This window comes from Mauremys mutica, chromosome 2 (genome assembly GCF_020497125.1).
Source record: "Mauremys mutica isolate MM-2020 ecotype Southern chromosome 2, ASM2049712v1, whole genome shotgun sequence".
Classification (NCBI taxonomy): Eukaryota; Metazoa; Chordata; order Testudines; family Geoemydidae; genus Mauremys; species Mauremys mutica.
Window position 1 is genome coordinate 215,789,600 of NC_059073.1, and position 15,799 is coordinate 215,805,398.

The 15,799-nt window shown below is 41.3% G+C and overlaps 1 protein-coding gene across 8 annotated transcripts in view; it reads left to right on the forward strand.

The window, feature by feature from the left end:
* Positions 1–15,799, forward strand: part of CPNE4 (copine 4) — a 342,555-nt gene that overhangs the window by 322,309 nt on the left and 4,447 nt on the right. For all 8 annotated transcript variants that reach the window (XM_045002785.1, XM_045002784.1, XM_045002790.1 and 5 more), the window contains 3 exons: positions 5,317–5,368; positions 9,625–9,758; positions 13,209–13,445. In XM_045002785.1, the coding sequence (XP_044858720.1) occupies positions 5,317–5,368; positions 9,625–9,758; positions 13,209–13,445 (423 nt within the window). The remainder of the gene's footprint in view (positions 1–5,316; positions 5,369–9,624; positions 9,759–13,208; positions 13,446–15,799) is intronic.

The window sequence follows — 15,799 nt, forward strand, 5'->3', positions numbered from 1 at the left end:
ACTTTCCACAAGGTACAACTGCATGAAGCATTTCCCAAAGTGCGTTGAACGTGCACTCCTGCCACCAGGTTACCAATTCAGAAGAGCTATTGAATGGTAGTGCATGACTATCCTGTTGTTCCATGTGGAACACCATCTAGTGCATCATTTCATGGAGCTCAAACATCAGAACCAGGTTTGCTGAGACCTTTCAGCCTGATAACCCAGCTCATGTTAAATTTTAAAAAAACCAACACTCTTACTTATTGCAGTATGTTGAAAACAGGCGCAGCTGGGGCCTGATCCAGAGCCCATTGAAGTTAGTGGAAAGACATTGATTGACTTGAAGGAGCTTTAGATCAAGTCCCTGGTGTACTGCAGAGGGGTTTTCAACATACAGCAATCCTGCCTAATAGGAGTCCAAATCAAGGTTTGCAAAACCTGTCACCTCTATAGAAGTTCTTGCTAATCTGGTCCCATTTATATCTTGCCCCCTCCCCTTAGGAGATGCTTCTAAAGCCAGTGTCTATTCTTATATACACACCTCCTTCTCTCCCAACTCAGTAGAGTTGGACCTATGGAAAATTAAGAGCAGATATCGGCTGTGAAATCGCAATAGCAATTTGAGTGGTGAACAGTGATTATTCTGTCTTCCCTATAAATACAATAGTGATATCAGTGCAAAATGATAGTACTTCTACCTACCATAAACTGGTAAACCCTATATGCCCCTATGTTGTTTGAGCACATATGTCATAATACTTCACCTATCACATTTTTTGGTTGCTTGCTGTCATAAACAACTCTACGTTGACCATACCAGTTAGCCTTCATATTAAATTACTCAAGATATATTGATTTTCTCCCATTTTCTCACAGACACTCCTTGTTTCATGTAAAAAGCTTGCTTAAATGTCACAGGACCTTCTCTTATCACTATTCTATTAGTATCTCTATTATTTTAATGCTGAAAAGCTCCAGGCAGGGATTTAGGCCCCACTGTGCTCAGTACACTACACACAAACAAAGCTTACAGTCTAGGCTTACAGTCTAAGCCTATATGACAAGAGATGCCAGGCGGTACAACAAACAGACACAGGGGAACACAAGGTAACAGTCAAATTATGCAGTGAACAGAGGAGAAACAAACAGAGGGATTTTGCCTGGGGGGAGAGCCCATACGGTGTTTTGCCTTTCAGGCTTCTACAAGCAGTAAATACATCATCTAAGGAGGCATTACATTACAAGGTAGGAAATCTGGATAGTGAGGGATCGGCTGTCATGACTTGCTTGGGATGTGCCATGTTTGTCTTTCTCCTGGAGGATAGAAATGACTTTGCAGACTACATGGCTCTGGGAAGAAGGATAAAAGAGTTTGGGGAGCAAGTGATCTTCTTCATCCTCCCAGTTGAAGGAAAAGGCCCAGGCAGAGACAGTCAAATCATGGAAGTAAATGCGTGGCTACACAAGTGGTGTTGGCAAGAGAGCTTTGGCTTCTTTGACAATGAACTGATGTTCCAGGAAAGCGGATTCCAGTGATGGGATGGCCTCCATTATCAACTACTGGGAAGAGCATCTCTGGACATTGTCTGGCCCACCTGATCAGGAGACCTTTAAACTAGGTTCTATGGAGAATGGTGACAAAAATCGGGCCAATGCGCATCTATGCTCAAGTAATGAAGACAAGGAGAGGGGGGCTAATTTCTGGAGAAGGGTCTAGAAATCACAACTGCATTAAAAAGGCATTAAGAAAAGCAACAGGGCAATCTGCAAAATATCTTTGATGCCTATATACAAATGCAAGGAGTATGGGGAACAAGCAGGATGAACTGAAAGCCCTGGTATATGAAGAAAATTATAACTTAATTGGCATCACAGAGACCTGGTGGAACAACTCCCATAATTTGAGTGATGTGATCAGTGATCACATATCAGTGATGTGTGGATTATCACTGGAGATGCTGTAGAGAGGAAGATCCTGAGAGCAGCATTTCCCGAAGTGTCCTTGGAGAGGCAGGAAGGCGAAAACAGGGGGACATGGATGTGTATACATTGGATGTGGGGACAACTGGTTTCCTTTTCCTGAAGGGGGCTCAATTTTCAAAAGTTTGGGAAAAGCTACCTAAGAGACAACCATTACTGGCCTTCCATAGGTGGTGCCTTTCTTGCTAGAAACCAGGACTTGGACATTAAAACAATCTCACACCTGTGCATTATTCCTGATGGTCCATTGCTAAGAGAATTCGAAGAGGTGCCAAATGCTTGTGTCTTCATCATATTTCCTGCCCCTTATTTAGGGTAGATTCTGCCACCCTTACTCACACTGAATAATCCCTTACTCCGCAAGTAGTCCCACTGAACAAAATGGGGCTGCTCTTGAAATAAAACACCACTCAATGTGAGTAAGGATGGCAGAATATAATATTTGTTGCGCTGACAATATTCTTCCTCTAATTATCATGCACATTTGCTAGATTTGTGGTTTCCTCATTAGCCTAACCTAGTCAATAAGTATTTCTGAAATAAGCACATGGACCTTGGTGCTGCAGCACTGAACCAGATGAATGATGTTAATCACGATGATCTGTCAGCCACAAAGACCTATGCAGTGTCATGGAACTATTTGATTTGCAGTTATTTTGCTATACTTTCAGCTACATTAGGGATTAGGAAAATTAGGACCCAGAAACAGTGAATAGCCATAGCATTGAACAAATGAAACAGTAGTATGTGTCTATTGTGATCCTTTTATCTTTTTGCAGAGACCTAGCTAGTAGAAAACCTAGCAGGCAGAGAAAGAGTGAATCTAGTGAACGGCAGCAAAATTATTACTGAATGAAAACTCACATAACAGTGCTTCGCAGTTGCAATTACCTTTGGCCTGCAGCCAGCTGTGAGACTGGCAGATAGCAGCTGGTCTTCTGGTCAGATAGTGCCCTTAGGCATGTAGTTTGGTCAGCCAGAAATGTTCTGGAACACCTCCAAAGTGTATCTGATACTCTTGCAGTTTCATGACTGCTGATATGGAAAAACGTGTGGTGACTAAATGTTTTTTCTTCTACAAAGCAAATGGGGCTGCATGAATGAGTGGTCATGTGATACCCCATGAACGTGACAACCAAAACCTGGTTTTAGCATACCAAACTTCGGGTTGAGCTTGGGATGAGTTCACAGACTCCTTGATGGACGCTGGCTTAATTCCTTTGTGATACTGGTAGCTACCCAAGTTCAGCTCCTGCTTAGTATCTTTTAAATAATGGTAAGCATGATCATAGTGAGTAAGACTACAAGTGAGGATGTCATATTTTCTACCCAACCCCTCCTGCCCCCCATTACAGATATGATGAAGCGTCATACATTTACAAAACAACCTACCCAACCTTTTTGACGTCTCTCTCCTGAAAATATAAAACATGTCTAAAGTAGCAAAAAACATGAGTTCCACTGGTGGAGATCATGCAGGGCCCATTCTAACGTGAGTTAGCAGGTTCTGTTCAATGTTACAGCAGTTACTGGCCTTGTCCCAGCCCATTTATTTAACCATTAAGTGGATGGAGCCCATCATGTTGCTTTTTGTGGACAGCAAACAGTGTACTGCTAGCACATAACCTTTGATCTCTAAGTAGGATAAAGTTACCTGATCCTATCTTTCAGAGTTATACCCTTGCAGGTGACTGATGTTACCATATTTCTTTGTCAACCAGTCAGGGGCGGCTCCAGGAACCAGCACGCCAAGCGCGTGCCTGGGGCGGCAAGCCACGGGGAAGCACTCTGCTGGTCGCCGCAAGGGCGGCAGGCAGGTTGCCTTCGGCAGCATGCCTGCGGAGGGTCCGCTGGTCCCACGGCTTTGGCGGACCTCCCGAAGGCGTGCCACTGAATCCGCGGGACCAGGGACCTCCTGCAGGCAAGCCGCCAAAGACAGCCTGCCTGCCATGCTTGGGGGGGCAAAATACCTAGAGCCGCCCCTGCAACCAGTCTCTCTTTTATGCAAAACAAACCCTCTTTATGGCTTATGCCAGCCATTCCACACACCATCAGTGCGGAACCATATTTAGGCTAGCAATACAACACTGATAAGTCTCATAGATGCAGTTTCAAAGGGTTAGTCTCCTTTAACATGCACTTATCCCACCATTACAGTTGGCACATACAGTTTATGGATAGTCAATGTGACACAGAATTTGGTCCAGATGTTTGAAATGTGTATAGTAAGAAGAGGAATATGGGCAATAAGTGACAGGGCAGTGGAGTTAAAGAGAGTAAAAAGGATGAGGACTGCAATAGTGGAGGCAGATGGAGAAAAATGGAGTCTAGAACCAGAGAAAGATGCAGACCAGGAAGAAAAGACCAGCCTCAGAAATGGAGAGGTGCTTCAGAGGAGAACATCAGTCCCAACAGATCATCACTGCGGGGTCCAATGCTGAGAGTGCCAGAGAGCCGAAGGGGGCTAGGAAACTGATTTTTTAAATGTCTAATATGTTTCCATGCCACCACATTTCAAGTTTCCCTTTTAGTTAGAAAACCACCCACTTTTTGCATTTTCAGTATTTTTTCTTAGACAAGGACCCAGGAGAAGGTGATCGGTGTGTATTTTATTATATAACTATTTTTGTGAGGATGGTAGGGCATTTACAAATCTATTGATGTTTAGAAGAACTTTGGTGGTTGAGGCTTGGGTTCTTTGTTATTTTTATTTTTTATTTCCCTACCCCTGGTTCAAATTTAAGCACCAACCTATCTCAGCTTCATCAATGTATTTATTTGTATTTTTTCCATCATCATAATAGGCCAGATTATGATTTTCTGATTCACACTGGGGCACAGTTACTCCTTCCGCCTAACCCCCCCGTAATCCCATTGGTTTCATACGAGTAACTGCTCGTCAGTGTTAATGAGGGGTTTACTACACGCCCAAAGTTATTTTAATAGTGATTTTACAGTGTAGCATAATCTTCTTTAACTCTCATCTTTCAACTGGAGAGAGCATGTCTCTCAATGTGTCCTGAAATCTAGGCCATTCTTTTGTGACAGATGTTGGCAGTGCCGTTTCTGCAGTGTATTTACTTAAGTTCTCATGTGCTGAAGTGTTTTTTTATATTCTCTTTTTTGTTTTTTTGTCAGCAGCTACTTCTTTGATTCCAGCAAATTTTCTTGTCTCTTCAGCTCTGCAGGGAGCTCCAACTCACTCTGCATTTCAAATTGGTTGGCTCCAAGTTTAAAAGATTCCTGTGGTTTAACACAGAAAGCGTGTAATGGGTGTTTGGAAACTGAAAGACAACTTGGAATCGTTTTTCTGAACTAAAGTCTGATTCTTTTTTCCTTTTTGTCAATGTGTAGGTCTCGCATGACTTTGCAATCAACTTTAATGAAGATAACCCAGAATGTGCAGGTAACACTTGCATTAAGGAAAGCAGATTGTTATACTTCCGCCATATGCAAAGTGGCGAGTGATTTTAGGAGCTTCAACTTGTAGTGTCCAACATGAGATGCCTGATTTTTAGAAAGTGCTTAGCCTCTACACTCTGAAAATCAGATTGTTTTTAAAGTATGTCAAGTTGGACACCCAGTAACTGAGGCTCCCAAAATCACTCAACACATTTGAAAACTGAGTTTCCAGTGTTTCCTTATTTTTGCCCGGATACTCAGCTCTGGTTAAGGGAAACATTGCACAGCTCAGGATGATGGGAGATGCAAAGGCAGTCTTTGCACTCCCTGGATCCAAGGCCATCTGTGTGCATGGCCAGTCCCCTGACATAATCTGACTGCAGTAAATCACAGCAACTGCATGTGGTGTCAAGGGCTCTGAACAGCAGCTGTGGATCACTATGGCATATGACACTCCTGATCATATCCCCTTTCTCTTAGTTACTCCAGCGATGCAGCACAATTTAGTCCCAACACAATGCGGAATTTGGGCCTTTGATTTCTAGCTAACAGCTGAAATTTAAAAATAGCACTTATTGCTAATCATCAATAGTTAAAAGATAAAATTGTTGATTAGATTTTGATAAATGTGTTGTAGTTATAAGTGATGGGCAGTAATGATTGATGCTTTTACACTAATACGTAGTGACGTAACTCATTGCTTACTTTGTACAAAGTATTAGAGAGAGAGAGCACACTAGAGATTTAGAATATTCTCTTTTTATCAGCAGAGGAAGGAGTATTGAGGGATCCCATGAGAACACATAAGAACATAAGAATGGCCATTCTGGGTCACACCAATGGTCCATCTAGCTCAGTATCCTGGCCAGTGAAAAGCAAAGGGACAGGAGAGACATTCTGTAGTTGTGGTTCGAACTTACCATTGGCTTTATTTTGTTAGTTTTTTTGTTATTTGTTTTACTTTGTCATGTATTTAGGACTCAGTCATCTAATCAATATTTAGAATGCAGGGATATCTAAGACTGAGAGGCATAGGAAGACATGGTGCAGCGTGGGAACGTCTGAGAGAGAATTTTAAAACCACACTCAAAAAACCCTCCAAAAAATCTCAAAAGGGCTTATCAAGTATAGCACAGTGGCTTACACTCTGATCTGAGGTTCAGAACATGTGGGTTCTAGTCTTGCTTAGCCAACAGCCTGGTGGGTGACCTTGGGCAAGCCCCTTCACTTCTCTTTGTCCCATTTTCCCCATCTATAATACAAAGATGCTTATCTCCTTTGTAAAGCACATTGAGATTTACTAATGGTAATTGCTATATAAGAGCTAGGTATTATTATTCAGTTCTCCTTGGTACCATTAAAAATAATTCCAGTTGGATGAAAATGAGAGAGAGACCACAAATGATTAAACCACCATCCAGTTTAATCATTTGTTGCAACTCCCCATTGCTTGCCACTGACTCTTCATTAATTCCTGAACCAATTATTCTGTGATCTCTCGTTCGGCTTCCTTAAATACCCTATATTTTAATTGTCAGAACCCCAATATATTCTGTAATGAGATGCTGCTCCTGGAAAAAAAAAGGTGAAATAAAGAATGGAAGGGCCCCATTTTTTCTCATATAATTTATTTTATACTTACAAAAATCACAGAAAACACAGCTAGTTCTTGCCTAATGCTTTTGGTGCAGACCAATAAATTGATGACTCCTATAGTGAAAAGTATTCTTTTGATTCACTTAGAAGTAAAAAAGGAAATCCCATTTTGTATGTGAATAGCAAACTGTCACTGGCCACTAGGGTACACTGACATCAGGATAAAAGTTAAAGTGTCATTCTATTCTGAATAGTGACTGAGTAAAGATCACATCTCCTTACTCAGAAAATCATCAGCTAAAATAATGTTTATTGGTTTTTACTCCTATTAGCACTTTAAGCTAACACAGCTAAGGAAGTAGGAACTGGATTATTTTCTTAGTTGCACATGAGCAGAATTTCTTACTAAGTTCCAATCAGTCACACCTATGCAAACCCATTAAAACCACTGAAAACTCTTAAGGATGCACAGCTGTAACAGAGAGCACCATTTGGCCTGCAGAACCTTTATTATTGGTGGTCATGCATCAGATGGAAGGAAACCCAGCTTGATTCTTTGAGTGCACAGTAGGTTTGCAGGCTAGCATTAAAAAAAAAAAAACGTTATTTGTAAACTGAGCACATTTGATATGGAAATCGTTGGGGCAAACAATAAATATTGAACCCCATGATGCCATTTTGTACCGAGTCACTTTTTAGAGGAGAAGCAAGCTTTGAACACTCTAGGTATTTAAAGTCAATTGGTTTTGTGCGTGCTCACACGCTATTTATTGTTTGAGAAAGAAAGAGATTGTAGAGCCTGCAATCCGAGCAATTAGCTTTGCTTTCCTTTTGTATAGCTCCACACACACTCTCTTTGCATTTAAATAGCATACTTTGTCCAAGGAACTCAAAGTGTATTACAAACCTTTATGAATTACACTGTGAAGTAAGTTGTGTCTAAGTTAACAGGGCAATCTGAAAAACAAAGGGATGTCCAAGGATGACAAACAATCCAAGAGCTAATAAACTTTAGACTAAAAGGGGCATTTTATTATAATATGACAGGAGAGTAAATATTTTCTGATGGGTATTGCTTGAGGATATATGCGAAAAAAGGTATAGTTGGTATACCTTCCCCTTTCCTGGTTCAGAGAAACCCTTTGAAATATACCAGACTACAAGGGATAGGATTTATTTTTGTGTATTTTAATAGCTTTTTATTAATAAATATAATATATGCACAAACTTTGTTTTGTGTTTTTATCTTAATAAAGTTTGCAGGCCTTATTGGAAGAGACAATATGTATATCTGGATCAGATCCTCATTGGGTTTAAAACTGGGTGTTAAGCAAAGGGACCCCTGAGACAAAGGACTTCTGCCCTGCTATGTGTTGTCCTATCTAATTTAACCTCTCTGGAGTTACTGGGGAAAAGTTTGTAACACATAGTAGTAGGCTTACAGTCTAACCAGTAATCACAGCCAGAATTAAAGATCATTCTTCTAACTTGTAGTGCTGTAAGTGGCAGGGAAAATAAGCTCAGTAGGTACATAACTGTCTAAAAATCAAGATGTTCTATTCTCCATAGTATTTGTTTAATGTAATTACAGCCTCCTTTGATTTGTTATGGTTGTTTATTGTGTCATTTTCCACAAGTTCCATTGAGAGTTCCTCTTAGGAACAAGATCAGTTTAGGATCTTAGTGAAATAACATCACTGTTCAGCCTCCTTCTTCAAAGTTATTTGGTCCTTCACTTTCTTACTAGCCCTCTAGCCTTGTGCTTTGGGAGTTCTAAATTTTGAAACTACTGCACTTTGCATTAACACACCAGGAAATTCCTATTCTCAAGGGCAAGGAGCTGAAAATACCAATACCTGAGCTCCAATCTTTACACGGTGTCTGCAAATATAATTTACCTTGATCTGCCTAAGTTCCCACTTCCCAGGGATGAAAAAAGGGTGACACCATGTCCAAAAATGGCTCCTTCTTCATCAAGACCTGGTGACTGAAGTACATTTTGCAATAGACAGCAAAGTGCCTTTCTGTTTCCTTTTAGCTTTTACACTTTTTACTCAGATTGAGATTTAACTTGTGAGAACCATTATTCAAATTAACCCTGAAAAAATATTTTCCATAGCACCAGAGAAAAGTATTAACAAAGAGGGAGCCTGCTGATCGCTGCTTTGATGAAGCAGAAGTAAATCTTTCTCTAAAAAGAGAGAGAACTGTCAAAGGGGTATCATCTTTTCATCACTAAAGTCTATATTCCTTGAGTATGCACATTCCTGGTGCCCAAGTGATCACTTAGCGTCTATACTGAAGATGATGAGTCTAATGCATTTGCAAATTGTGCATGTTAACTCCAACATAGTACAGCTAATCCCTGCAAAATGTATACTAAGTGCTGTTAGTAAGGAGAAGAGCAGGGTAATGAATTATACATTACAAAACAGCTACAGCAGGTCAGGGCAGCTGGACACAGCTTCTTTGAAACCATCTTGCAAATTCACAACTGTACAGAATAAATTGACGGAGGCAGTTTATTCCTCATGTGTTAGAATTGCACCAACTCATTTAAAAATTGATCAAGAGTCTTTAATTTGCAACTTAAACATGGTACCAGATATGTGCTCCTTGTTACCGTCCTTCTTAACTTTCTCTGCTTGCTCATTTTTATCTAAGGGATACAAGGAGTCGTTGAAGCGTATCAGAGCTGCCTTCCTAAGCTACAGCTTTATGGGCCGACAAACATTGCTCCCATCATCCAGAAGGTGGCTCAATCAGCCTCGGAGGAGACTAACACCAAAGAGGCATCGGTAAGAATGGCAGCAAACTTCACGCTATGCTAGGACCTATTTGTCTTGCTATATATTGGATCTTTGCTTGGCAGTCATGATCTGGGTCATTTTAATATACCGATATATGAATAATTTCTCAATGCTGCTATATCTTAGCAGCCTCCATAAATGACTTCACATAAGACAAATAGAATCAGGGTCACATAGGGCCCTGTACTTGACATTTTCTCTGATAAATATTCCCAAGCTCAGTTCTAAAACCTGCTTTTTTCTCAATCCAATATAATATCAATTGTGGCATGATGTCATATGAGGAAAGATTGGACCTGATCCTCAGCAGGGATAAGCTGGTTTAGTTCCCTGGAAGTCAAATGGCTACCCTTGAAGCCAATGGAGCTATGTCCATTTACATCAACCTGGGATCTGACCCAGGAGTCTAAAAACCTTTCTGTGACTAGCTCACATAACTGTGTGAGATGCTTGGACAGGAGGTGCTATAGACGTGCACAGTGTTGTTATTGTTTTATACATGGATAAATAATCACACGGGAGAGGCCAAATGTTATGCTCAAGGCCCACAGCGAGTTGGTCGTGGCAACTGTGCCAGACCCTGACACAATGATCCTTGTGAGCTTACACCAATATTTCATGACAAACATCCCACAGAAAAGACACAGAGCTCCATTCATTGACCGAGCACTCAAAGGTAAATCCCTGCTTGCCCACCATTCCTATTAATCATCTGTCATTTTTATACAGTGTGGGCATTTTCTTCATATTGCCTGCCATTTTTTTCTGTTTTCACATTCTGTCTTCACCATGTTACAGCGTGATTTCTGCCAAACCACTTGATAGCCAGTAGATCATTGATGCAATTGCACTAGATGCTTAGATACTAGAGTGATGGGCGCTACAAATGATTAGGAGGCACAGCTTTTATTTAGAACTTACTGATTTGTAAGAATGAAAGAGCCATTTTGGAATGAAGTGGCCTGATTCTCCACTGCCTTTCACCTCATGCAGCTATTTGTATCTGTGCAAAAGCAGTGCAAAATGCTACCAAATCAGGATGGCGGCATTTTGTGTTCACTTTGCACAAATGTAAATGACAGCATAAAGTGCAAAGAAATAGGGGTAGGCCCTAAATACGTTTGATCTTAGGAGGCAAAGGGTTAAAAAAGATGGCCATGTCACAGAGCCCATGCTGGAAGCTCCTTTGTTTCCCTGGGATCATATTCAACTATGGCTGTAGAACTTTGTTTGCTTTTCCCATCATGAAGTGTTCTGTTGCTTTTAACAATAGTAAGAAAAGTCTGCACCTCTCCATTTGTGATAAGACCCATGACAGTTTCTTTCAGCTGAAAGGCCTAAGTACAGAATTTATTTTAAATGTGATTGAAATGCACTGTACTTATTCTCCCTCTGCCCAGCAGGACTCAAAATGAGGGAGGGAAAATGTTAGTGCTGTGAAGCATCATCTACAATTGGATCTGAAAAATGTGCCGGAATAGCATTGATGTTGGAGTCAGAAATGAAAGAAATTCTTGCATGCCTCTGAGGGGAAGAGGACTGCACTATATATTATACCAGAACAGATCTGTACAATGGCACCATTGTCATCACCACAGCTAAGGCTTTCCCAGAGTTTTCTTCTTCTGTCTGGTATATAGCTGCAGTGGTGTTCTCCACGCAACAGTTTTAAATAGAATTGTTTAATGCAGAGGAAGATGAATGAATTATGGCATAGTATAGTCCTTGGGGGCTACACTTCTTAAAAGAATCCACTTAGGGTGACCAGATAGCACGTGTGAAAAATTGGGACACTTCTTTTTTCAAAGAGGAAAGGGTGGTATAGTTGCATACATAAGAGACAGCCCATAATATCAGGACAATCTCGATATTATGGGGACATCTGGTCACTCTAAATCCACCAGACAGAGTCCATCTAGTCCCAGGACATTCCACTGAGAGTCTGAAGACTGGGCTCTCTTCTCAATTCTCTTACTGAATTAGAGTGTGACAATAAGCAAGTTACTTCACCTCTCTGTACTTCAGTTTCCTCATCTATAAAATGAGGATATTAATGCTTAACCACCTTTGTTAAGGGGCTCTGGATGAAAAGTAGTGCATGTGTAATAAATAGTATTATTATATTGTATTCAATTTTCATTTAAAATGTAACTATAATCACTGCTCCATAGTTGAGCTGTCCAGGTTGAGAGGATGGCTGCTGACCAAAATATAGAACACTGTGGGCTGTATTTCACACACCGGGCTCCAAGGATCTATTATATCCATGTTTAGATAGAAAAGAAAAAAAACGCATTTATTTTACTTTGCAGCATGACTCTTCAGGAAAAAAAAATCTTTGTGTATTTTGGTTTTCACACACGAGAGGCAATGAATATGTGTGTGTGTGCATTTTATATATGGATAATATTACAGCTCAACTTTAACTGTATGGAGTTTCTCTGCTTTGTTCCCACGCGCACCGTGACTCAGTTCTACTACTCCCTATGCAGGAATCAGTTTCCTTGTAAAGTAGTCAGCCTTGTAAAGAATCAGTTTCCTTCCTAAAGTGCACCCCGGCTGCCTCGCTGTCCGGAAAGGCCCAAGTGAGAGTCATTCTTCCTCACTTATCAAATGAATCCCATTGCATCTAGTTCAGTGTAACTCAGAGTAGGGAAAGGAACTGACAAATGCACTAAAATGCTTAATCTCTTTTAGAAACCTGAGAATGACTTAACCTCTCCTCAGGGTTTGACAGTGGATTTGAAAAAGTTTCTCATTCTCTCTCCACTCCCAAGTCCTGGAGGAGCCCCTGTCACACTTCTGGACAAACTAGGAACCTTCCCCATGCATTAGTCCTCCCCTGAGTGCCAAGCCTCCATTGGGCAGAAAGCTGCACTCACCCTATCTACCTGACAGCAATGTTGACTCCCTAAACAGAGCTGTTGTGATCTCCATAACAGTTCTTCCCCAGCTTCAGATATTGGAATGCAGCATCTGTCTCTGCCTCTTTTCTCCTTCCATTGGTTCTCAGCAAAAGAGTGTAGTCAGAAACCATCAGCAGAGGAAAGTGAGTCATGTAGGGATCACAAGCCAAGGGGGAGCGAGACCAGTCAAGCCTCCAAGCAAAAGTCCTGACAACTGCCATGTTCCTAGAAGCCAGGAATCTACCATTCTCCTCAACATAATATTCCTCTTGGCTTCCCCTACCTCCTGGAAATTAGCCAAACCCCAGGTAAAAAAACCTGAAGATAATCTAGGGATCACCCCAATGGAGGCTGATTCCTGTGGGATGCAGTCCACCTCTGAGAACATTTCTTTTTTAAAAACAGACTTTGTCCAAAGCCATGGTTTATGGTTGCCATAAACGTGCATTAGAAAAATGGAGGAAGCTTAAGACAAAGGTTTATATAACCAATGACATTTTCCCCTGCTCTTCTCTCCTTTCCCAACCCGCAGCAATATTTCATCTTGCTGATTCTGACAGATGGCGTGATCACAGACATGGCTGACACCCGGGAGGCCATCGTTCATGCCTCCCACCTGCCTATGTCAGTCATCATAGTTGGGATTGGAAACGCCGATTTCAGCGATATGCAGATGCTAGATGGCGACGACGGGATTTTGAGGTCCCCCAAGGGCGAGCCTGTTCTTCGAGACATCGTCCAATTTGTGCCATTTAGGAACTTCAAACATGTAAGACGGATTTTCAGTCTGTTCAGTCTAGAGGCTGCGTTTCAGAGTCTGCTCTTAGCTTAGATTGAAACAAAAACTCGAGTGCGCCAGTCCCAGCAAAATGGCAGCATTTTATTTTGAAAATGAAATGGAATAAAGCTAAGATGCATGAGAGAGAAGGAAAAAAAGAGAGGGGAGAATAACTATATTTCAATGGGACATTGAGGTGTCTCCTGTTTGGTTACAATATGAGCCCTCAGTTCTGTATTTCTCAGTTTTTCTCCTCTCATTTATATTTGTCCTGATTTATTTTAAACCTCTGTTTTACTTCCTTCTCTGTTTGGCTCTTGTCCCTGAGGCCAATAGTATACCCCAGATTGGTCATTTCCACATAGAGAATCATGGAATCACTGTGAATTTGAGCTCACATGGTTTACGCCAGATTGTTTCCTTGTCAGAATTCAGCCCCCTAAACCAGCAGAGGCAGGACCATCCATGGAGAGGGCCAGTGATTCCTTGTTGCCTCCTCCCACCCCCGCTCCGTCTCCCCAAACTCTGTGTAAGCATGGCACCTTGAATCCACTGCCAGCCACTATTCCCCAGAATGCACCCTTAGGGGATGTGGGGTAGCGGGGGAGTGGGGATACATTATGAAAAGGGTAAAGTGGACCAGCTTTAACTTACCTGTTAAAACTGATGGGGGAACATGGCAATGGAGTGCAGCCATGTCCTGGCCCTGCACACTCCCGTCCCCAGTCACCACCTCCTATGTGGTAGCACCTGAACTCTCAGCATCAGCCCTGACTTTCTTCAGGGTCAGGGAAACTCAGGCACCATGTCACAGAAGCAACTCTTCCACATACAATGATGCTTCACAGGATCCCATTGTCTTCCTTGTCAGAGTAGAGGGGGGAGAGAGAGAGAGTGTGTGTGTGTGTATGCGCGCGCCAACTTTCTCTTATCTGTCTTCAACTCTCTCTCCTCTTTACCTCTTCTGTTCTTTCTCTGGCCTATTTTCTCTCTCTTTGTCTGTCTCTCCCCTTTTTCCTTCCTACCTTAGTAAATCTGCTTCCTGTCTTTCAGCAGCAAGGAGCCTTGGAACTATGTTTTCATTATTTAATTCTGACTAGTTCTTTCCACTGTACTGTATCCTATTAACTGAATTTCTTTTTCTTTGTGGAATAGACCTTTCCATGCAGATCCTATATACTAGTGAACCACAGTTCTGGATTTATCTCCACCAAAGGTTATGTTGATTTTAGGATTGTTGAGGGCCTATTACATCTATGGGTTGTTCTGTGTCTCCAAATACGTGTCTCTTGCTTACATTTTGTTGCCCTCTGCTTTTTTATTACCAGAAGGAGATTCTCAGTTCATCTTCTCCTCTTCCAAATCTCATTTTGCCACATTTTAATGAGAAACACACATCCCTCCTACACTCACAAGGTCCCATTGCGACAATCTCCCCAATCTCACAGAAATACCTGGTTTCTCTCGTCTCTCCAACTTTAGTATGGGGTAAACTAAGATTCCTGGGGGCAGATCCTCAGCCAGTCTAAAACTGTCATACTTCCATTGAAGTCGTCAGCTGATGATCTTCCCTTGAAGGTGTAGTTGTATCCATTACTTGTCAGCTATTACTTGTCAGTGCTACTAAGCCAGTTATTAAATAGAAGCTTTAACAAGGTGTGATCGTGACCTGTTCATAATTCAAAATTCCCCTCTACAGTGTGCAGCTTTTCACTCTAGATGCAGTGTATTTTGAAAGCATTAAAAGGTAAGTTATTTGAGTTGGTACTAGCCCTCCTTTTAGTTAGTTGAAAATATGTTTCCATGAGGAACTGGCAAAGCCAGCTTCTTTTTCTGTTTTTAGTGCCATATTGTGACTTTAGGACAGAGCTGAAATCATCCTTGATTGATCCTGACCATTGCAATTCTTTCTGGACACTGAATATATTGTGCTGCTGCTAACTTGTGAGAGAGTCTGTGATCTTCATTGCCAGTTGTGGGTAAACTACAAGTATCTGTTGTCTTTAGTAGTTTTAGGTTAACTTTCAGAAATTTGAAAGGGTAGCAATCTTGGAAAGTTATTTTGCTTATTAAAAGAAGAGAAACTTGGTCTCTCTCTCTATAGATATACACTATATTCTCTCCATATCAGAAGAACCCACGTAACTTATAAAGCATGGTATTCAGTCTCTTTATTGAGATCTTGAGTGTCTCAGCTTAACACTTTAAGGTGCACAGATACCAGTGTAATAGGTGTAAAATAAATGCTTGTGATGATAACCACCTCTTGATGAATCTCCTTATTACAGGAAGTACCCAGGATAATGTTTCTATTAGGAAGGTGCCTACATTTGGACAATACTAGC